At 36.4% G+C, this 24,859-nt stretch overlaps 1 protein-coding gene across 2 annotated transcripts in view; it reads left to right on the forward strand.

The window, feature by feature from the left end:
- Nucleotides 1-22,514, forward strand: part of SMAD5 (SMAD family member 5) — a 53,297-nt gene extending 30,783 nt beyond the window's left edge. For both annotated transcript variants that reach the window (XM_059417621.1, XM_059417622.1), the window contains exons 4-7: nt 675-794; nt 13,611-13,832; nt 15,629-15,885; nt 17,429-22,514. In XM_059417621.1, the coding sequence (XP_059273604.1) occupies nt 675-794; nt 13,611-13,832; nt 15,629-15,885; nt 17,429-17,572 (743 nt within the window). In that variant the 3' untranslated portion in view covers nt 17,573-22,514. The remainder of the gene's footprint in view (nt 1-674; nt 795-13,610; nt 13,833-15,628; nt 15,886-17,428) is intronic.
- The last annotated feature ends 2,345 nt before the right edge of the window (nt 22,515-24,859 follow it).

The following is a 24,859-nucleotide window of genomic DNA, read 5'->3' on the forward strand; positions in this document are numbered from 1 at the left end:
CAGGTGGAGAGTATGGTTTTAGTTTTTGGTATTAATTAACAACATACAGCATGTGATTTTGGTAATTTCAAAGTGTCTCTGTAGAGGTACACTCAAACTAGGTTAATTTGTGTCCTTCAGATTGGTCTGTAGTTGTTGCAGTTCCTCCCAGCATGGGTCTAAGCACATAAAGACAAAATTCTTGACCTTGAATTCTATTTTAGTGAATTTCAGCACTGGTCTACTATCTGGGATTGAACCGAATATATATGGTCCTTTAGCAGATTTTCAGTAATTAATAAGTGTGCTGTCTTTTCTCCTTTTCTCTTGCCTCAGGTAGCAGCCTACATTTTTGTTTGTCTATAATGTTCAGTGACAAACCCTGTTGTTAATCTTATGAAAAAAATTTTTTAAAAGATTTTATTTATTTATTTGACAGAGATCACAGTAGGCAGAGAGGCAGGCAGAGAGAGAGGGGGAAGCAGGCTCCCTGCTGAGCAGAGCCTGATGCAGGGCTCTATCCCAGGACCCTCGGATCATGATGACCTGAGCCGAAGGCAGAGGCTTTAGTCCACTGAGCCACCCAGACGCCCCAATTTTAGGAAATTTTTAATGCTTTTAGAATACATTTAAGCAGGATGAAGGTATTAACAATTCTTTTGGGACTTTAATTTTTCTCATATTCTCCTTCTTAGCTGATACTCCTCCTCCTGCCTATATGCCACCAGATGATCAAATGGGTCAAGATAATTCCCAGCCAATGGATACAAGCAATAATATGATTCCTCAGATTATGCCCAGTATATCCAGCAGAGGTAAGAGAAATTTTCATCATAATTTGTTGTTACTGCTATTTTGTTTTTAACTTCTTACCACTTTTTAAAAACTTTATTGAAGTATTGTTTATAAACCATAACATTTATCCATGTGTATGATTCAGTGACTTGTAGTAAATGTATAACGTTTTGTACCATCACCACAATCTAGTTTTAGAATATTTTCATAATCCTTTAAAAAGATAATCTTGTACGCCTTTTCAGTCTATCCCTGCTCTTGTCCTCAGCTCCAGACAGCCTCTAATCTGTTTTGTGTATATATAGATTTACCTTTTTTAAATATTTAATGGAAGTAGAATTGCATAATGTGTAGTTATTTGCATCTGGCTTCTTTCACTTAGCGTAATGTTTTCAAGGTTCTTTCATGTTGAAACATGTATTGGTAGTTTTTCCTTTTTATTGCTGAACTGTTTTCCATTGTATGGATGTACCATATTTTTTTAGCCATTCACCAGTTGGACATTTGAATTATTTCTAGTTTTTGGCTACTATGACTACTACTCTAAGGAACATTTGCATATAAGTTTTTGTGTGGGTTTTGTGTTTTTATTTTTCTTGGGAAAATACCTAAGACTGGAATTTCTGAGTCAATATGATGAATTTAACTATTTAAGAAAAACTGCCAAATTTCTCCAAAATAGCAGTGCTGTTTTATATTCTTACCACTAACATATGAGGGTTCCAGTTTCTCCACATGCTTTTAGTTATTTTTTAAAGATTAATTTATTTATTTGAGAAAGAGAAAGCACAAGCAGGGGGAGCAGCAGAGGGAGAAGGAGTCCAATGAGGTGCTCCATCCCAGGACCCTGGAGTCCTGACCTGAGCTGCATCCCAGGACCCTGGAGTCATGACCTGAGCTGAAGGCAGATGCTTAACCAACTTAGCCTCCTCCCCCCCATCTCCACATGCTCTTGATTCTTGTTACTGTCAGTATTTTGGATGTACCCATTTTAGTGGGTATGAGGTAGTGACTCATTATGGTTTTAATATGTGCTTCTGTTTAATTTGCATTTAATTTTCCATTTCTGTAATCAGTGTTGATGATGAGCATTTTTTATGTACTTATTAGCTGTTCATGTATTTTTTTTTCATGACATATTTAAATCTCTTGCCCAGTTTTAATTGGGTTGTTTGTTTTACTTTTGAGTTGTGAGAGTTCTTTATATATTTTGGTTAGAAGTCCTTCGTTAGATGTATGATTTGCAGATATTTTTGTTTACTCTGGATTGTTGTTGCATTTTCTTAATGTCTTTTGAAACACAGAAGTTTTCAACTTTTTTCTTGGCACAACTTTATTTTCTCTTCAGTAAGTTGAAATCCTTGAGGGGTACAATATCACATGGATTCTGTGGCAAATGACTTTAGCGGGAAGGTTGCTTGGGAATTTGGCACAAACCAGGCTACTGTTTCCATGAGCACGAGTTACTTTTCCCCAGATTACTCTGATTTTGTACAGATTGCCACCAGGAGTCACTGTGTTGTTCTTAGATTTGTACACAGAAGCACATCTCTTGCCTCCATAAGAGTTCAATTTCATTTTGAGCATAAACACGTTCAATTTTAAGAAGAGCTGTGCACTCCTTCTAGTTCAGAAGACCTCACTTACAGCTAGCAAAATGTCTCTGGACCACAGCCTTCCAGACATATTTGTCAGTTTAGGAGTTCTGTTCCCAGCAGGCCTCTGTAGGCTGCAAGATGGCAGAAAGAGCTGAAAGTTTTAAATTTTGACAGAGTCTAATTTATCACTTTTTTCTTCCCTTGTTCATGTTTTTGGTGTGCATCTGGGAAATCTTTGTCTATCCCAAAGTCATGAAAATTTTGTTTTGTCTTACAGAAGTTCTGTAGCCTTATCTTTTACATTTAGGTGATTTATATTGAGTTAAGCTTTCTGTATGGTAGAGATCTAAATTCATCTTTGTGCATGTAGGCATCCATTTGGTTCTAGCACTGTTTTGTTGAAAAGAGTATCTACCATTTCTCCACTGAATTGCCTTAGCATGTTTTTCCAAAATCAGTGGAATAAATGTAAGAGTTTATTACAGGACTCAATTTATTCATTGATTTTTATGTCTGTACTTCATAGTCTTAAAATACATACTAAAGCTTCATAGTAAGTTTTGAAAACAAGAAGTGTTAATCCTCCAACTTTGTTCTTCTTCAAAATTGTTTAGCAGTTCTGCATTCTTTGTATTTGCCTATTATTTTAGTACCGGTTGTTAATTTCTGCCTCCCCAAAAATCCCCTCCCTGCATTGTGATAGAGATCATGTTGAATCTAAATCAGTGGGGGAGGTTTTCCATCATCTTCCAGTGCATAGATTTGGTATGTCTTGTCATTTATTTAGATCTTCCAGTGTTCAAGATAAATTTTTTTTTTTACTTTAGCGTCTCTGTATAGATATATTCTGAAGTGAATGGAATTTGGTTTCTTCTTAATTAAATATATTGAAATATAATTGGTTTTTCATATATTAATCTTGTAACCTACAACCTTGCTGAATTCATTTATAAATTCTGATAGGGATTTTTTTTGTGTGTGTGTGTGCTTATCTATCTGGATTCCGTAGGATCTTCTAAATAAAAGAATGTGTCAGTGACAAACAGCATATTTTTCTCCCTGCTATCCAATCTGGATGCCTTTAATTTTTTTTCTCTCTCTCATTATTAGAGGGCATGTATGAAAAACCTTATAGCTATCATCATCCTTAATGGTAAAAGACTGAATTACTATTCCCCTATAATTGGAAACAAGAGAAGGATGCCTGTTCTCACTACTTCTGTTCACTATCATTCTGGAGGGGCTAGCCATAACTATTAGTTCTGTTCCTAGTTTGCTGAGAATTTTTACCATGAGTGGATGTTGGATTTTGTTAGAAGCTTTTTCTGCATCTGTTGAGATGATCAGATGAGGTTTTTTTTCTTTTTTCTATTTAATGTATATTACATGAACTTATTTTCTGATATGAAACCAGGCTTTTAATCCTGGGATATTCTCATGTGGTCTTGGTGTATAATTCTTTTAAATACATTTCTAGATTAGATTTACTGATATTTTGTTGAATATTTTTGCTTGTGTATTCGTGAGGCAGGGATTGTGACGTCTTTATTTAGCATTGGTGTCAGGGTAATAATGATCTCATGGAATGAGTTGGGAAGTGTTCCCTCGTGTTTTTGGAAGGGCTTATTTGTATTATTTCTTTTTTAAATATTTGATAGAATTTGCCAGTGAAGCTATTTGGGTTTAGACTTTTCTTTATGGGGAAATTTTTAATTACTGTTTCAGTTTCCTTAGTTGGATCTGTCTATTCAGAGTCTCTGTTTTTTCTTGAATCAGCTTTGATAATTTGTGTCTTGCTAGGAGTTTTTGCATTTTGTCTAAATTGTCTAATTTGTTGGCATAAAGTTTTTCATAGTATATTTTATAATAGTTATAATTTCCTTAGGGGTTAGTGGTGATGTCTTCATTCCTGGTTTTGGTATTTTGTGTCTTGGTTGGTTTAGCCAAAGGATTGTTAAATTTGTTGATCTTTTGAAAGAACCAGCTTTCTTTTTTTCATTGATTTCCAAATTCATTTGCTGTTATTTTCTTTATTCTGCTCACTCTACTTTTAGTTTGCGTTTTTTTTAATAGTTTCTTAAGATGAAATCTTTGGTTATTGGCTTCAGTGGTTCTACATTTTTAGCATAGAAGTTTAAGACCACTACTTTAGTTGCATTCCATAATTTTGGTATGTTTTGTTTTCATGCTTATTTAGTTCAGAATTTTTTTCAAGTTCCCTTTTGATGTTTTACTTTGACTCTTGGATTATTTAGTAACACATTAATCAGTTTCCATATATTTTGGTATTTCCCCATTTTTTTCTTTTGATTCCTAATCTGATTCCATGTGGGATTACAAAGCATTGAACATACTTTGTATGATTCCAGTTCTTTTTAAAATTTATTGAGAATTGTTTTATGTATGTTTTGTGTAGCTTGAGATCTAAGAATGGTTTTTAGATTATTAAAGAGTTGTTAAAGAAAAAGAATATGTGACAAAGATAGTATGTGACTTACGAAACCTAAAATATTTGCATCCCACTTGGTCATGTATTTAATCCTTTTTATATGTTCCTGGATTTGGTGGACAAGAAAGATTTGCCAACCCTGGGCATAGCAGTGGTCTATTTTAGAGACTATTCCATGTGCATTTGAAAAAAGAAAACAAAACAAAAAAACCCTATACATTTTGATACTGTAGGGTGTCCTAAATTCTGTGCATTTTATTTAGATCAGGTTGGTTGATAGTGTTGTTGTTCAAGTTTTCTGTATCCTTGGATTTTTTTTTTCTAATTGTTGTATTAGTTGTTGAGAGTGTGAGATTGCAGGTTGGGATATCCCCAACTGTTATTATTGGATCATTTATTTCTGCTTTCATTCATGCTGGTTTTTGCTTCATTGCTTTGGGGGCTCTGTTGATAAAGTAAACAACTCAGAATCATTTCGTATATTCACAGAGACATGCAAAGCATCACCACTGTCCGTTTCCAGAACTTCTCATCATCTCAGACAGAACTCTATACCCATTAAACAGTAACCCCTCTCCCCTTAGCCCTTTGGTAATCACCATTCTACTTTCTGTCTCAATGAATTTGCCTAGTGGAATCTTACAATATTTGTCCTTTTGTGAGTAGCTTTTTTCAGTTAGCTTAACCTTTTCAAGGTTTATTCATGTTATAGCATGTATCAGAATTTCATTTCTTCCCAAGATTGAATGTGTTCTCTTGGATGCATATCCCACATTTTGTTAACCCATTTATCAGTTGGTGGACATTTGGGTTGTTTCTGCCTTTTGGTAGAATAGTGAATAACGCCATCATGAATATTATTGTACAGATATTTGCTGGACTGTGCTTTTTAAATCATTTGGTATCCTATGCCTGGGAGTAGAATTGCTGGATTTAATGGTAATTCTGTTTAACTTTTTGAGGAACTGCCAAACAGTTTTCCACAGCAGCTGTACTATTTACACATTAATACTAGCCGTGCTTTAGAGTTCTTTCTCTACATTCTTGCCAATATGTGTTAATTTCCATCTTTTTTTAATACAGTAGCCATCCTAATGGATGTGAATATGGTATCTTATTGTTCTAAAGTCACTTTTTAAAAAAGATTTTATTCATTTGAGAGAGAGAGCACATGCCCATGAGAGCATGTGGGGATGGGAGGGACAGAAGGAGAGGGAGAGGCAGACTCCCCACTGAGAAGGGAACCAGATTTGGGGCCAGTCCCAGGACCCCATGATCATGGAAGGCAGATGCTTAACTGAGCCACCCAGGTGCCCCTGAAGTCACTTTGTTTTGAGACTTTAATTATCTTAGTTTATAACAAGTTTGGGAGAAGTTTGGTACTGCCATTTTATACATTTCTTAAAAGAATGATGTTTTTGTGTGCTTTGTATGTGTGTGTGATGATACTGAAGGAGTGAGTGTATGTCACACTTTGTTTTTCCAGGAACCCCACATTTCTAAGAATAGTTAAATTTCAGCCCTCCCTAGTAGTCTTGTTAATGTGTGAATACTGTCTTTGCTTTTTCAAGGTGTAGGATTTATCTAGGACTTATATCACACTAATTTTCTTATAGTTTATACAGTCTACCTTCTCATAGAACAGAATGTCTCTGGAGGTGAATTCCTGTACCGCTCCTTACTCGCTTTTTAGCCTCAGGTAGCATTTAAAGTCTCTCCACTTCTCTTTCTCATTTGTACATTACACAGAATATTTACACAGGAATTATTAGTTGTTGATTGGGTTAGACACTATATATAATGGCTATAACATAGTACATCAGGGAATGACCAGTAAATGGTGTTCTCATTCTCATTCTCTTATTTTGAGACTTTGGACTGGACTTACCTCCATTTTCATCTTCCTTCCCTTCTTTGTCCTAGCTGTCCAGAGATCAGCGTGCAGCTCTGTGGTGTTGTCTGTTGGATAATTCTTGCACTATCATTTGTCACAGCCAAACAGCTGAGTCCCCTTAGGGGGACCTGGCACTCAAGGCATCTTGCCCTCGTTGATGTCTTTTTTTCACCAAAGTTTCCTGTCATTTCAGTCCTATTTCTGGTTTTTTCTCTCTGTTTTATTTTGACAGAAGGGACATCAGAGTTAAACTGCAGGGCCTTGAATTTCCAGTTGACAATATGTCCTTTGCCTTTTTCTTTTCTCTGAACCAAAGTTGTCTTTTTAGTTTTGCTTAGCAATTTTTTCTTTGCAAGCTTCTGTTCATTTTTGGCTCTAGCTTTCCTGACACTATTCTTATAACTGCTTACAACTCATTTGTATGTATCATTGGTTGTGGGCCCCTCCCTGTTCTATCTTTTATATAAACTTCTTCATATTCTGAGCGCTTAGGACTTTTCTTTATGGGTCCACATTGGTTTATTTTTTTCTCTTCCTCCTCATCTGAATTTCTTTGCAATTCAGTAATCAAAACTGAGTCTTAAAAGTTAGCCAGTTATTTTGTATTGCTTATCTAGTCCACCTAGCCACTCTTCAGAGTTTTTTGGATATTTTTGATTTGTGCCTTTTTTGAAAGGGAATTTGAAAGTTCCTGACTTCTCTTTCTGATTTCAGCCCCAAGAAAGATAATCCACCAGCACTGGGTGAAAAATTTGCATGTGTCCCTCCCATGCATTACATCCATTATGAATTGTTGACTTCTACAGTAATAAGAGTTTGGCTGGTAATTTATTTTGTATATATATCTGTCTCCATAGGCAGTTCTGGCATTTAACATTAGATTGTATACCAGCTTTTATCCAAAGTTCATGCTCACTTAGTTGTGTTTTTTTTTCTTTAAGATTTTTTTAAAAATTTCTTTATTTAACAGAGAGAGAGATCACAAGTAGGCAGAGAGGCAGGCAGAGAGAGAGGAGGAAACAGGTTCTCTGCTGAGCAGAGAGCCTGATGTGGGACTTGATCTCAGGACCCCGAGATCATGACCTGAGCCGAAGGCAGAGGCTTAACCCAATGAGCCACCCAGGCGCCCCACTTTTAGTTTTTTTTCAAACAGACTTCATGGGGCACCTGGGTGGCTCAGTGGGTTAAAGCCTCTGCCTTTGGCTCAGGTCATGATCCCAATATCCTGGGATTGAGCCCCGCATCGGGCTCTCTGCTCAGTGGGGAGCCTGCTCCCCCCACCCCCTTCCTGCCTCTCTGCCTACTTGTGATCTCTATGTGATAAATAAATAAAATCTTTTTTTTTTTTAAAAGATTTTGTTTATTTATTTGACAGACAGAGATCACAGGTAGGCAGAGAGGCAAGCAGAGAGAGAGGAAAAAGCAGGCTCCCTGCTGAGCAGAGAGCCTGATGTGGGGCTCGATCCCAGGACCCTAGGATCATGACCTGAGCCGAAGGCAGAGGTTTTAACCCACTGAGCCACCCAGGCGCCCCAGATAAATAAATAAAATCTTAAAAAAAAATAAAACAGACTTTATATTTCATATGAGTTTTAGGTTCACAGCAAATAAGAGTGGAAAGTAGAGCGAGTTCCCACACACCCTCTGTCTCCACACATGCACAGCCTTGCCAGCTACCAAAACCCTATACTGGACTGGTACATTTTTTGTTTGTTTGCTTTTTTAAAGATTTTATTTATTTATTTGACAGAGATCACAGGTAGGCAGAGGCAGGCAGAGAGAGGAAGGGAAGCAGGTTCCCTGCAGAGAGCCTGATGTGGGGGCTCAATCCCAGGACCTTGGGATCACAACCTGAGCCGAAGGCAGAGACTTTAACCCACTGAGCCAACCAGGCGCCCCTGGAGTGGTACATTTTTACAGACTTAGCTATCTTCACACATCACCCGAAATCGATGGTTTATATTAGTGTTTGTTTTTGCTGTTGTATGTTTTGTGGATTGTAACAAATGAATAATGAGAGGAATGCACTACTGTCGTACTGGTAACATACAGAAATATATCTACAGTATACAGAATAGTTTTACTTCTGTAACAATCCTCTGTGCTCTGCCTGTTCATTCCTCACTCCTTCTGACCTGCAACCGCTGGTGTTTTTACTGTCTCCATAGTTTTGCCTTTTCCAGAATGTCATTTCGTTAGAATCATACAGTATGTAGCCTGTCAGATTGGTTTCTTTCACTTAGTAACATGCATTTTAAGTTCCCTCATCCCTTTTCATGCCTTGCTAGCTCATTTTGTTGTAGAGCGAGTAATATTCCCATCAACTGGAAATTACCACAGTTTATCCATTCACCTGCCAAAGGACATCTTGGTTGCTTCCAAGTTTTGACAATCATGGATAAAGTGCTATAAACATCTGTTTGTAGGTTTTTATGTGGACATAAGTTTTTAGCTCCTTTGTGTAAGTACTGAGGAGCATGTTTGTGGATTGTATGGTGAGAGTGTGTTTAGTTTCGTAAGAAACCACCAAACTGTCTTCTAGAGTGGCTCTGCCATTTTATATTCCACTAGCAGTGAATGCAAATTCCTGTTGTTCCACATCCTTCCCAGCTTTTGATGTTGTCACTGTTTGGGATTTGGGCCATTCTTACGGGTGTATCATGGTACTTTATTGCTATCTTAATTTACATTTACTGATGACACATGATGTGGAGTATGTTTTTATATGCTTATTTCTTATGCATATATCTTCTTTGATGAGGTGGCTGGTTATGTCTTTGACCCATTTTTTAAATTGGGTTACTTATTTTCTTGAATTTTAAGAGTTCTTTGTATATTTTGGATAATAGTCCTTTACCAGGTATGTCTTTCGTACATATTTTCTCCCAGTCTATGGCTTGTCTTCTTATTCTGTTGATAGTGCCTTTTCCAGAGCAGAAGTTTTAATTTTTAGTAAAATCTGGCCTAGCAGTTCTGTCATGGTTCATGCCTTGGTGTTGTCATTACCATATTCCTGGGCCATCTAGATTTTCTGCTACATTACCTTCTAGAACTCTTATAGTTCTGTATTGTACATTTAGGTCTGTGACCAGCCTTTAGGTAATTTTTGTGAAGGATGTGGTGTCTGTGTGTAGATTAATTTTTTTGCATGTGAATATCTGTTGTTGTATTTGTTGAAAAGACTGTCTTTTCTCCATTATTGCTTTTTGTTGCTTCATCAGAAAACAGTTAACTGTATTTTTTTTTTAAGATTTTATTTCTTTATCTGACAGAGAGAGAGAAATCACGAGTAGGCAGAGAGACAGACAGAGGTGGGGGGGTGGGAAGCAGGCTCCCCACTGAGCAGAGAGCCCGATGATGTGGGACTCGATCCCAGAACCCTGGGATCACGACCTGAGCTGAAGGCAGAGGCTTAACCCACTGAGCCACCCAGGTGCCCCTAGTTAACTGTATTCATATAGGTCTTTTTCTGGGCTTTCTCTCCTGTTTCTTTGATCTGTTTGTGTATTCTTTTTGCCATTACCATACTGTCTTGATAACTGTAGCTTTATGGTAAGTTAAATAGCATCAGGCTTCTGATTTTGTTCTTCTTCAGTATCATATTGGGTGTTCTGGATCTTTTGCTGCCCCAGATAAATTTTAGGATTGGTTTGTTGATATCCACAAAATGATTTGCTGAGATTTTGATTGGGATTGCATTGGTTATCTATAGATCATATTGGGAAGAACTGAATTCATGGCAATATTAAGGCTTCTTTTCCATGAATGTGAGCTGTCTATGTATTTATTTAGTTCCTCTTTGATGTCTGACTTTGGGGTTTTATAGTTTCTTCATCTAGATCTTGTACCTATTTTGATTTTTACCTAAGTATTTCTTCTTTTGAATGCTAATATAAGTGGTGATGAATTTTTAATTTCAAATTTCACATGTTCATTGTTGATGTGTATAGCAAAGTGATTCACTTTTGTGTATTAACCTTACATCTTGTGATCTTGCTATAATAGCTTAATTAGTTCCAGGAGGGGTTTTTTGGTCCCCCCCCCCCCGGTTTTCTAGGTAGACAGTCATATCATCTGTGAACAAAGATGATTTTACTTATTCCTTTCCAATTTGTATACCTTTTATTACCCTTTCTCTTACTGTATAGCTAGGACTTCTATTGCAGTGTTGGAAAAGGAGTGGTAAGAACATCCTTGTTACTGATCTTGGCAGGAAGTCTTCTAGTTCCTCACCATTAAGTATGAAGTTAGGTATAAGTTTCCTATAAATGTTCTTTATCAAATTGTAGAAGTTATCCTCTATTCCTAGATTGCTAAGAGTCTCACTTGTTTATTTTAGTTCATATTTTTTTTAGAGTAATTTTACAAATACTCATATATGTCTTTCAGGTTGCTGATGCAGACGGAGGCTTGTTTTATAAATATAAATCTTGATTAGCTTGTGCTAGAAAAACAATTTAAAATGTTAAAACACACCTGTTGAAAAACTTTGGGACTCAGCATAAGCAGTTCTAAGAGGGAAGTTTATAGTAGTGCAGGCCTACTTTAAGAAACAAAATCTGAAATAAACCGTCTAACCTTACACCTAAAAGATCTAGTAAAAGAAGAAACAAAGCTTTAAATCAACCAATGTGTTATAATACATTAGTAACATATGAAGGATAAAAACCATATAATCGTCTCAGTAGATGCAGAAGCATTTGACAGAAATCATTATCTGTTTATGATGGAAATGCAACAAAGTGGATTTAGAGGAAACATACCTCAATATAGTAAAGATGATGTATGACAAACCCACAGCTAACATCATTCTCATTGGTGAAAAGCTGGAGGTTTTAAGATGAGGAACAAGATAAGGATATCCATTCTTGCCACTTACTTGTATTCAGCATAGTGCTGGAAGACCTAACTGCCGCAGTCAGACGAGAAAAAGAAAGAAAAGCCACCCATACTGGAATGGAAGAAGTAAAACTGTCATTTGCAAATTATGTGGGGGTGTGTCTGTATAAAATCCTGAAGACTTCACCAAAAAAACTACTAGAACTAAGAAATGAAATCAGTAAAGTTGCAGGGTCAACTTTAGATCATTTGAACAGGATAGAGAGCCCAGAAATAAACTCATGCTTGTATGGTCAGTTAATCTGTGACAAAAGAGGAAAGAATATACAATAGGGAAAAGACAGTCTCTTCAGTAAGTGGTGTTGGGAAAACTGGTCAGCCACATATGAAAAATGAAACAGGACTACTTTCTTAAACCATTCACCAAATAAACTCAGAGTAGGGACCTAAATGTGAGACCTGAAACCATGAAACTTCTTAAAAAAACAGGGCAGTGATCACTTAGACATCAGCCTTAGCAACATATTTATGGGATATGTCTCCTCAGGCAAACAAAATAAAGACAAAAGTTAACTATTAGGAATACACCAAAATAAAAAGCTTTGTAACAGTTACAGAAACCTTCAACTAAAGGAAAAGGCAGTCTGCTGGATGTGAGTATATATTTATAAATGATATATCTGATAAGGGGTAATATCCAAAATAAATAAAGAACTTACACAACTCAAAAAAAAAAAAAAAACCCAAAATCAAACAAAAATTAGATTAGAAAAATGGGCACAGAAGCTGAATAGACCATTTTTCTGAAGAAGACGTACAGAGAGCCAACAGACACATGAAAAGATGTTCAGCATCACTAATCATCAGGGAAATGCAAATCAAATCGCAGTAAGATGCCACCTCACACCAGTCTGAATGGCTACTATCAAAGGACTTAAGTAAGTGCTGACAAGGATATGGAGAGATGAGAATCCTTGTGCACTGTTTGTGGGAGTATATATTGGTGTAGCCACCATGGAAAACAGTATGCAGATTCCTAAGAAAATTAAAAATAGAAATATTATATTATCCAGTAATTCTACTACCAGGTATTTACCCAAAGAAAGCGAAACACTAATTTTTTTTTTTTTTGAAAACACTAATTTGAAAAGATAAATGTACCCCTGTTTTGTTGTAGCATTTACAAATAGTCAAGATACGGGAGTAACCTGAGTGTCCCTCAATAGATAAGCAAATAAAGGAGATATATACACAATGGAATATTACTCAACTATAAAAATGAATGAGCTCTTGCCATTTTGCAGAAGATGGTTGGACTTAGAGGGTATTGTGCTAAATGAAGTCAGACAAAGAAAGACAAATACCATGTGATTTCACACATATGTAGAATCTAGAAAACCAAGCAAATGAACAAATAAAAAATCAGAAACAGACTCATAAATACATAGAACAAACTGGTGGTTACTGGAGGGGGTAGAGTACAAAATAGGAAAAGAGGATTAAAAGGTACAAAATTCCAGTTAACATATGAAGTAAGTTATGGAGATGGAAAGTACAGCATAGGGAATAATAATAAAATAATATTGTATAGTGTTGTTCGGTGACAGATGGCAACTCTGTTTATCATGGTGAGCACTGAGTAAGATATAGGAATATCTAGTCACTACTGTTGTACACTTGAAACCATTATGCTATTGTATGTCAACTCTACTTCAATAATAAAAAATTAAAAAAAATAAAATAAATGTGATATTATCCATCCTTACATTTGTATTTAGATAAGTTTTAAAATCATTGTATTCGAGGCATTACTGATTTTTTCTTTCTTTCTTTCTTTCTTTCTTTCTTTCTTTCTTTTTTTTTTTTTTTAAGATCCAAACTTTTTTCCCAACACCACTTACTGAAGAGACCGTCCTCCAGAAAGGACAGCAAGACTGAAGTGAAATATGTGAAAGGATTTTTCATAGAGTGCTTGGGTTCACTTAAAGGGAAACACAAAGAATCCTGGATTTCTTATTCACTCACTAATCATTTTTTCTGTCTGGTTTGTTTACAGATGTTCAGCCTGTTGCCTATGAAGAGCCCAAACATTGGTGTTCAATTGTGTACTATGAATTAAACAATCGTGTTGGGGAGGCTTTTCATGCATCTTCTACTAGCGTGTTGGTAGATGGATTCACAGACCCTTCGAATAACAAAAGTAGATTCTGCTTGGGGTTGTTGTCAAATGTTAATCGTAATTCAACAATTGAAAACACTAGGCGACATATTGGAAAAGGTAACTTTGTCATTTCCCTGTGTTCAGTTGAAATCAGTCATTTGTTGTGCTCACTGTGTACCGTGAGTTGTGTAAAGTTGTCTATACCACGAGCCTGAGGTACGGGCTCTGCCCTCAAGTGTCAGGTGCTAGAGAGTGAATTAAGTCAAGACCTGATCAGTCCTCTTTTCCTTATCCTTATTGTCATAGTACTTAGTCTCTGAAATCATACTATTCCTATATTTATTTTTTGAGTGGCTTCTTGACTGGAATATAAGCTTTACAGAAGTTTGCTTTGTTCACAGCATTATTTTCAGCAGCTAGAAGAGTGCCTGGTTCATAGTAAGTACAGACAAATATTTGTGAAATATATGAATGCTGATGAAGGATTAGAATTTTTTAATTATGGTATTTTGAGTTGAGGTACCTTGTAACAATCCCTGTTATGTTGGAGGAGCTGGGTTATAGTTAAGAAGTCCAGTTTGAATGATAGCAAGTCTCCAGTGGCTTCACCACCACCCCTCCTACCTTTTAAATTCAGATAACTAGGTTTTATTTCCATTTCATTCCACAAGACAGTTGCCACAACAAACAGGAAACTTTTCCCACCTCTGTGAAATGTGAGTCTCGTGTATCAAGTGGTCGGGAAGGAAAGCTTTCCCAGGTAGAGCGTATTGCCTGTCTTGTAAGTTTAGTTTTTGCCACTAGCTCTATTTTGTTTCCTAGATTTGAGAAGGTCTTAGTCCAGGTTTGATAGAACAAAAGGTACACTTATACCCTTTACCTACAAACAGTAAACTTTATTTTTACCTACAGGAGGTACAGTTATAATTGTGATGTGATTTCTTAGAGAAGAGATTCAGCAAAATACTATGGCCAAAAATAAGTTGAAAAGAAATTTCTGTTCTTTTTTGACTCTGTTGCTAACTTGGCATTGATTTTGTGGGTGAAATGCCTCACTTCTATGTATTGGTTTTCCCACTACAGGAAATCTTAGAGAAATCTACCTGGTGAATAATTAAATTCTACAATCTGTTTTCCCATCTTTCCTAGTATCTAGTTTTAGGGTCCCTTCCTCCATGGGTCATTTTATTTGCTCAGAACAAAAAACAAAGCAGTTTTTTGTACCATAGTCTAATATACGTCTGACTCACATGTGTATGAGGTATGAGTGTACAGGGATCGTCTTTTTAGCGCTGTTTGTAGTGGTGAAAAGTTGGAAATAACTTCAGCTTTAGCTGTATAATTTGAAGTTTTAATATTGAAACTGTGTTCACATATTACTTACGTACATATTTCTAAAATACCCAAACCGCTCTTTTCGAGGGAGATAAAATAAATCTGCCATTTAAAGTCTTTTCCTGTGACCTGAAATTACATATATGACTTAGGGTCTTTTTTAATGCTCCTGTACTCCACTAGTAAAAAGAAAGCAGAGCATCTTGTCAGTTGACTCTTCGTGATAGTTAAATTAACTTAGCACCCAAGTGCTCCTTTGAAAAGACTGATCATAGGTGCTTTTTGGTCTTTTTGCATTCGCTTTGTCTCACAGAGATATTAAATGATTGTTGGCAAAGAGAAAATAACCTAAGAACTGATAAACCTGAGGCTTAAGTCTTATTAGTTATTTAAGGACCATTGTAGAGCTCTTGATTCTCTTTGGCGCAGTGTAAGGCCCTCTAGTGGTAGCTTCTGTCTACAGACTGCTGGGCATTTGCTGTAGGTTAGTGGGTATTCTTGGTTGCACCTTATACTACCTCTTTGGTTTCATTATACTGCTGTATTAAGGTGAATCTTGTAATGCTTGTCTTTTTAAGGTGTTCACCTGTACTATGTTGGTGGAGAGGTGTACGCAGAGTGCCTCAGTGACAGCAGCATATTTGTTCAGAGTAGGAACTGCAACTTTCATCACGGCTTTCATCCTACCACTGTCTGTAAGATTCCCAGCAGTTGCAGCCTCAAAATTTTTAACAACCAAGAGTTTGCTCAGCTTCTGGCTCAGTCTGTCAACCACGGATTTGAGGCAGTGTATGAGCTCACCAAAATGTGTACTATTCGAATGAGTTTTGTCAAGGTGAGTGAGTGGTAGCCTGTAGCTTAATTAGAGTCACTGTAAATATGTATATTTCTCTAGGTTATGATTTTAAAATGCCTTTGTGAAGTGAAAGTATTTACTTTTGACCTGACTTAATAGGTTTTTAAATGATACTTTTGATTTAAAGCTTTAAAACCACACAGTAGGTCTAAGTTTTAATTTTATAATCCAGACATTATATAATCCATGATACTGATACTGATTTTGATATGGAGTAGGGGCTGAGTTTATAAAGAGCTTCGGTTAAAGACTGAATTGCTAGAAATATTAAAATTGCTTTTGAAGTTCCTTAGCTTCAGCAGTTTCAATTATTATTAGATCCCACTGGGGTGACTTAAAAAATTCTTCAGAAGACTAAAATTATCTTCCTTGTATTTAACCTCTGTTATTAAGGATTTGCAGAGTTGAAAGAACTTTTCAAATTTATCATTTGCTCTTGGCCTGATTTTACTGGCCTTCTCAAAATGATGGTTTGTGAGTAAAATAAGGGAAGAATTTTAGTGACACATATAAGCATCTTGTACTCTATCCATTTGGTCCTTAAGGATTTAGCCAAAGAAGAACAACTGTGAAATGATGCTTTGAGTGGGCTTTTTCTTTTTGGCATTCAGAACCACAGTCCAGTGTTGCCTTGCTGCTTTGCTATAGGTCTTTTTTATGCATCAGTAGCCCCAAAGGCATTCCCCCTCCATAGAAGCATAGCTTCTTAAAAAAACATTTTATTTATTTATTTATTTGATTGAGAGTGAGAGAGAGAATGAGGGTTGGGGAGGAGCAGAGGGAGAATGAGAAGCAGATTCCTCACTGAGCCGGGAGCATGACTATGCAAAGAAGTGGGGCAGGGATGCGAGTCTCAATCCCAGGACTCTTACGAAGTGTGCCACCCAGATGCCCCAGAAACATAACTTCTATATGTTTAGTCTCTACTTGCCCATTTCCCCCTTCCCAAGCCTTATTTTTCTGGGCCAGCACTACCGTAAGCTGTAAAGCAGAGAGCACATAAATGTGAAAAAAATTCTGTTTAGAGTTTTAAGCTAAAGTGTTCCAGTTTAATTCATCCCAGCTACTTTAATTACAGTTGCATGCTATTGATCAGATCTATAGTGTCTTACCTCATACTTTAAAAAAAAAAAATCCCAAACCTGAAAACCCAAAACTTTTTCATAGCAAAATCTGATGTGAACTTATATGAGGCTCTTTGTGGGTTTTATTTATCCCATTAAGTGAGAATGTATCTCACTGCAGAAATAATAGTGTTATAATTTTGAAATATGTACTTTCTGAAGTACAAAACTTTACAAACTTCAAAAAGAGGAAGAATTCTGAAACATACCTCGCTCTAAGGGTTTCTATTAAGTGGATCCTATCTCTTTCACTACTGTAACTCTGTTGCTTTTAACTCCATGGTGAATTCTGAGATTGGTTTTGTGGTCTTTACTGTCTTTGTTAGTATGTTAAAATTGTTTTAGGCTGGTTGACAGTTTAAAGAGGGATTTGCTATGATATCTTTTCATTTTCTTAGGGCTGGGGCGCTGAATACCACCGGCAGGATGTTACCAGCACCCCATGCTGGATTGAGATTCATCTTCATGGGCCTCTTCAATGGCTGGATAAAGTCCTGACTCAGATGGGCTCCCCTCTGAACCCCATATCTTCTGTCTCATAGTGTAGAAGTAGTCTTTTCAATTATATTATTAGTGGACTTGTTTTAATTTTAGGGAAACTTTCAGTACAGATACTGTGAGCTTACATGGAAAACAGATATTATAGCTTATTTTTTTTTCTACATAATTGTGACCAATACATTTGTATTTGTGATGAATCTACATTTGTTTGTTAGTCATGTTCGTGTGATTAACTCCCAAAAGTGTTGTGAGAAATGCAAAGTAAGTGTTATACCCCAGTTCACAAGTTTGGCATTGAGCTTAAACTGGGACACAATTTTGCCTTCTTGTCCCAAATGACTTGTTATTTGTTCATTTTTTTTTTTAAGTAATACATCACATTATGACAAGTTATAATAATGTAAGAAGGTATGCCATGAAAAGTCTTCCCTCCTCCTCTTAAGCCTATGGAAGCTCTACTTTTACCAGTTTCTTTGTCCTACCAATGTGAAGAAAGTGTAATTCATTGTTTCATAAAAGCATATGGTAAGGGCTGAAAAGAAACTATAAAAAAACAACACCGTTTTATTTGAAGGAACACTATGCACCGCTCTTAACAGGTAGTGTTCGGTAGAAGCAAAGTGATAGTTTTCTAGGTGATGTCATAAAATTTACATTTAATACAGCTAAATGTTTGTCAGTCTGTTGTGACTTCACTCAGTATATCTTTTGTAAAACATTTCCTTTTAAAAAAAAAAAAATTGTAAACAACAGATCTCCAGTATATGTCATTTACCCAGAATCTGTCGTAAGTACTACTTTATAGCTAGTGACAGTGCACGCACGGCCTTGTTCAGTTTGCTGCTTTTGGCCAATGTTGCAAGAACTCTAATTTTGACATGCATTAATCTTTTATTTTGCACTTTGATGGGTGACAGTTTTTAGTGTAACCTTTTGTGAGACACGCTCAAGTGACTTGGACTTGGATGCTCACCCTTACTTCCTTGGTACCCCTTTTGTATTAACAAACACTGCAGTTTATAGATGACAGTTGTAGGAAGTTACACTTTTTCTAGCTCTTGGTGTATTTTCAACCTAGATTATAAGACTGTTATTCTGTAGCTCCAACTTAAGGGGCCTTTTTAATTCCCTACTGCTTTATGGGTGTTACTCATGTTGGAAAATCACACACTTAATCCCATTGCTCTGAGTGGCGTCAGTTGCCCTGAGCAAGGAAAGGACCCGTGTACTGTAGCCGAAGAGCCTCTTCAGTCTGGCCCTGAGTTGAGGCTCCTGGTCTGGTGCTTGAATGAATAAGCAGTGGTTGTGGAGATAGTTGACTTTAAAATAGACACATATGAAAGACTGCAGACTGTTCTCTTTGTTAACATGCGTGCTGGTTCTTTTCCCCCTTTTTTGGTACTTTTGTGGATGCTAGTCTCTCAGAACAGTCCTCAAGAGAGGAAAGACAGGAACACTCTAAAATACCCATTCAGTCAGTCATGCTGGAGGGCTTTGGGTAAAGAACTTTTAACCTTATTTTCTAGAGAGCAGTCAGATGGACGCTTTGTTATGGCATGAGAACAGAGACATTATTAAAAAAAAAAAAAAGAAATGACCTAATGTACCTATGGGAGAAAGCTATTTTCTGGTGCCTTTTGAAAGTATATGGAGCCATGTCAGTCTTCTATTTAAAATGTTAGTTTGGTTTGACTTTCTACTTTGCCCTTTCTGCTTTTAAGAGAAGAAAAAATGCATTTTTTGAGGAGAAGAGAATGCGGTTCATTTTGTTTTCTGTGCCATTATTTATTGCTTTTACAAAGTGCGGCCAGTGGGTGGCTTTAGTGGGTGGCTCACCTTTGGGTGAGGTGCCATATGTGTTTCAATTCATGGTCCTTTGTTGGGTAAAAGGATCCTTTCTGACCCTCACCTGTGCCTTAAACGTAAGTTCTACATGGCATGCATTCTTTATCTTCCAGTTGTGTCAGCCTCAGGAAAGAGAATTACTTGTTCCGAGTTTGAACCTAGCTACCCACATTATTCTTTTACTTACCAGGCATATGACACAATCTTTGGAACAAATTTATAAGAAAAAAAAATAAACAAAGCACGCTGGTTGAATGACAGATACATGTAGTCAACTTCAGTGGGTTTGAACTGGTAGAAGCTGTCGAATTGTTTATTGATGTTTTCAATTGAGTTAATTGAAATTTGTTTTTATTCATGCCACAGCCTTTAGAGTTGGCAAGGTTTCATGTGTTGGCCTTTTCTGTGTTTTCCCCAAGGAATTTTGTCTCATGAAGGACAGTACTGAAGCTCTTAACTGTTGAGAGTTTCATGGAAAAGTATAAGCTTGTTGTATTTCCTAAAAGTAACTCCACATGCCTGGATTATAAGTGAAAATTGTACTCAGTGTAACTGCTTCTCTAATTCCCAAGGGTGCCCAAAATCTATGGATGGGAAATAAAAATTGCTAGTGACCAATGAAAAGAAGACACTTCTGAAAGAAACCTTTTCAGAAAAATGCAGTTTTAAAATTTTATTTGATTTCTAGAATGGTTTATAGTCAAATTTATGGAAACATCAACACCACTGGAACAATCATGTTTTATAGTGTATAACATATTAACATATGTGAGCTGGAAAGACTGGAGTCTGGAAATAATAAAATCACAACCGGTTTGGTAAATGCAGAAAGAGACATAGAATCAAAATTAATCTGAGTAATGAATTATTGCAACGGAAAGATGGTTGGGGAAAAAAAAATTAAAAGTTGCATTTGATCAGCATCTCTTTAAAGTGTTATGGTCTTTTTGGTAATGCTTGGCTTAAGTTATGGAATGTCAACTAGTAGGCGTGTTATTGATCTACTGAAGCTAACACTTTTTCTTTAGGGATTGAAGAAGACATCAATCAAAATGTCAAGTTATGTACATCAGAATATAAATCATTTTTCACATTTTATTGTTAAATAAGGAAACTGTGGTAATAGAATTGGCTGGGTTTCTGAGTTGAAATCCACAGTAAGATTACTAGGTAGTTCAGTGAGCTGTATATCTCATTGTACAGAAAGAGGGTGTAGCTACTTTATGCTGTTCATAACATTTGACAGTGAGATATTTGTTTTAGATGTAAAATGATCAATAAGTTTTCAGATTGAAATCTCTTGTCAGGGTAAGAACTGGGGCTCACATTATAAAATCCTCAAGGGTACCTGTGGGAAACAGTCCTCCTGTAATAGTACTCTGTTGAAGGAGGAGGTTTATACAAAAAATAAAATCCTACCAGTAGCAGAGAACCTCCAAAAAGTCTGGTAGTACCTGTTTAAGTACTGTCTTTCTGTTACAGAGAGCATCTGTATGTCAGCTAAGATCCCATTTCTTTATACTCTTTTTAGTTGTTTTTTAGTATTACTTTGGATTCTTATCACTTTCCCACTTAAAATATATTAATATCTTTCATGCTTAAGAAGGAAGGCTCTTCTGATCATTTTGAACTCATCTTCCAGTGCTGATTTCAGTTTGGATCTGTTAACTTTTCAGAGGGTCTGAGCCCTTCTCTGTCTTATTAAATCCTCGCTCACTCTCTCAGCTGGGAGTATAAATATGTGTCCTCATTATGCCAGTGAGCTAGAAAAGCAAGGATATTTTAAAGTAGTAGATAGCAGGGTGGTTTCAGGCATGTTTGGTGATTTTCATGGAAGGGACTTTTCCTGAACATTGGTTTTGGGTGGTCTCTTGGGATGCTACCTAGGGCAGCTTTATGGGGGTAATCTCAGGTTTGAGGCCTGTTTCCTCTGGAGCAGAAGCCATTTTCCTCGATGGTACAGGTGGGATTTGGGGGAGGTTTTTTGCTCATAGAAGATGAATGGAAAGTGATGATTCAAAGCATTTCTTCTGTATAAGCAGTTTGCCTGCCGGACAGTTCTTTGGAATCACTGGATAACAGTTTAGCATTTCCTAATTATAAGAGGTAACAGTATTTATCAAGCCTTTATTAATTGGATTACTCATAATAGAAACTTACCTTCTAAAGTACAACTGTGTTATAACTGAAGTGTTAACCTGAAATTGGATGGTGTACAAAAACCAGTAAAAGGGATTTTTACATAGCAAAAAAGTTTTTTTTTTTTGTTTGTTTTTTTTTTTGTTTTTTTTAAGGAAGAGCTTATGATACAATACTTGCTGGTTAGCATTTGCTGTAAAACAGGTGATGGGATGTTTTGGTGAAAAGATCCAAGAGCCGGATTCTTCTGTCATTCATGGCAGAGTGAAAAAGGTTGGTGTGATTCTTGTCCAGATAATTCAATTCTGAAAATTCTTGCAATCACCGTAAACCGTTGTCCTTTAAGGATTCATTTGAAGATAGTGTTCTTAAAAAGTTCAGAATTTTGAGTACAGGTAGGTTCTTTTCCCTAATTAGTAAGTAGTGCCTTGTTGCTACGAGCTGGTATTAACTGTAATAAAACTACAGTGAGGCCAGATGGTTCCACATTCCTTACTTTTATAAGGAATTTTTTAGAATCAGATTTTCCCTTCTCATGTCATTGGAGATGATATTGCTTTGATTTATTCATGAAGTATTTTATGTGTAGGGACTCTGGAAGAAAATAATTGGGCAAATGATTTTCTTGATCTGGTGGGTTAAAATTGCATTTTGAAAATCACTTATTTTAAAATTGGATAGGATTGTAATCAAGAAAACTGGATGTTTGTATGCACCTGCCCATCTTCTCTTAAAAAGATACTTCATATGCAGATGATAAAGACCAAACCAGTGGCTGCACTATAGATCTGCTTCTTATTTGTACTTGTTCTGCTTCTGTTTATGTTGTAGAAAATGAAGTTCTAGCAACATGCTTCAATTCTGTTGCCTTTTTGATACTTATAAAAATGTATTAGGTTTTTACTATATTGTGCTCTTCAAAGCCATAACTCTTAAGAACTTTGTTTTTGCATATTGTTTGCTAATACTTTATTTTAATAAATCTCAAAACCTGATAAATGTGTGTGTGTGTGGGTTTTTATTGTTTGTTTTTTTGACTCTCTTTTGACTTGACATGTTTCACTGAGTGGGGTTATAAAAAGGATGAGATGCCCAGTTGCTGTGACTGGCTGTGTTATCTGTGTGTGCTTGGGCAATAGAAAATGGAGATACCAGGCCTTTCTACTCAGCAGGAGATTTGCTCAGAATGATCAGTGTTTTTCCATTCTGTTTGTAAAGGAGTCCATGTATTTTTCTTTGTTGATTGAGTTTAATTTAGTTGTGTTTTGAAGAAGTACTTAGATCTAGTGTGGGGTAATTTTGTTTAAATACTAATTTCCCTTCTCTCTGTCTTTCTGTAAATGAGTGAAGTTGACCTGATGATTAGGAGATAGAGTAGCTCTTAGCGGAAGTGGCTCTGGGTTCTGCCTTCCTCCACAGGGGTCCTGGGCTTCATAGCTCTCTCAGCTCTGTGCCCTATGGCAAGTTGCTTAACCCCTCTGTATCTCAGTTTCCTGTCTACTTCATAGGATTTTGGGGAAGATTGAATAAAGTCATACAAATGAAGTATTTAACAGCAGTGCCTGGCACACAAGAACTTGTATTTATTCTTACTGTCTCTTGCATTTCTTCTGCTGCTTTGAGAGGAATTATTTCTGATGCTGCTTGACTTTAGGATGTCCACCCTTGGTTAGTTTTATTTTCTTCTTTAAAAAAAATTTTGTTTAAGTCACAGATTAGTTTTACAGCTCCACCAAGTACATACTTCTACCGCTGTGTGAAGGAGTGGTAGAAGTAGAGGAATGCTGTGTAGAGAAGTTCAAACGCATCCTCATTAGGAAGGGATGGTATAAATCTGTGTGCTCCCCCCTTAGGAAAGGAGGAAGACCCAAACTAAACATTTTAAGCCAAAAGAATAAATATAAAAGCTCTTACTGTTCTTTTTGGAGACAAGACGTCATCCAGAGAATCCATTTCTGCAAATCAGCTCCTTCTTGCAGCTTTTTAAGTGTAGGGTATTTAGTAGTGACTTCAGTGGCTGTTTTCGAAGCATATTTTAAAAAAAAAAAATTGTTCTGGCACAAGATTTTAGTAAACAGAGGTGTTGGCTTCTCTCTGATTTAAGGTGATTAGTTTTCAGATTGCTGTAGCCCAAACAGTTCAGGCGAGGAAGGGATCAGCTGTGACAGCTGCTTTGGTTTTCTTTCAGACAAGAGACTCAGTAGCTAACGCTCCTCCACATCACAGCAATTTTGATGTAGCTCAGTTTTTATACATATTTATAAGAAGGCTGTCGGGAGGCTGGGGCAGGCTTTTAAGAAGAGCTCTTGAGAGCTCGGTAGTATATATGGTTCAAAAAAGGAAGGATTTTTTAAAAAGTTCCTCCATTTAAAATGTTAAATATTACTGTTTCTTTGTTGAATTTGTAAGCCTTTCATTAATGAAGACTTGATTTTTTTAAAAAAAGGTTGTATGTTCTTCTAATCTAAATCACTTTGTGATTGTAGTTTAAAGAAAGGAAGATGAGACTATAGGAAAGTCTAAGGAAGAGTTGTTGGTAGCTTCCTTAAACATCCTTGTGTATGTGGGATGAATGGTGGAAGGGGCATTTTAGACTTGTATTATTCATATCATATCAAGTGGGTATGTGTAGAAATTCTGTGCGAGGCAGTTCCTGGGGCAGGGTTTTGATGTTTGGGGTTGGATTTTGAAAGTATCTTTATACTTTTGTTTTAATCTCTTACCCCTTCCCTATCTGATAAAAACCGCGCATGTTACTTCATTTTATTTAATTAATTTTTAAATTCGCATTTATTTATTTTTATAATTTAAATGATTTATTTTTATTAACATATATGATTTATTTTAGGGGTACAGGTCTGTGATTCATCAGTCTTACACAATTCACAGTACTCACCGTAGCACCTTTTATTTATTTATTTAAAATTAAAAAATTTTTTTTTTTATTTTTTAAAGATTTTATTTATTTATTTGACAGACAGAGATCACAAGTAGTCAGAGAAGCAGGCAGAGAGAGAGGAGGAAGCAGAGAGCCTGATGCGGAACTCAATTCCAGGACCCTGGGATCATGACCTGAGCCGAAAGCAGAGGCTTTAACTCACTGAGCCACCCATGTGCCCCCCTAGCACATTTTAAATCATGCTTTTATCTGAGCTAAATGGTGAGAATTCTAACAGTACAGAAAAGGATAAACAACAACGACAACAAAAACCCCCCCAAGCCATAGCTAACCATTAAACATTTCCCTGTGTAGCGTGGTCCCTTCTAACCTGGTGGTGTAGTTGCTCTACATGAGTCCTTTTCCTTTCTCTGACAACAATTTAGCTGATTAGGAGGAGTAGAGT

The sequence above is a fragment of the Mustela nigripes genome, chromosome 12 (assembly GCF_022355385.1).
Source record: "Mustela nigripes isolate SB6536 chromosome 12, MUSNIG.SB6536, whole genome shotgun sequence".
Taxonomy (NCBI): domain Eukaryota; kingdom Metazoa; phylum Chordata; class Mammalia; order Carnivora; family Mustelidae; genus Mustela; species Mustela nigripes.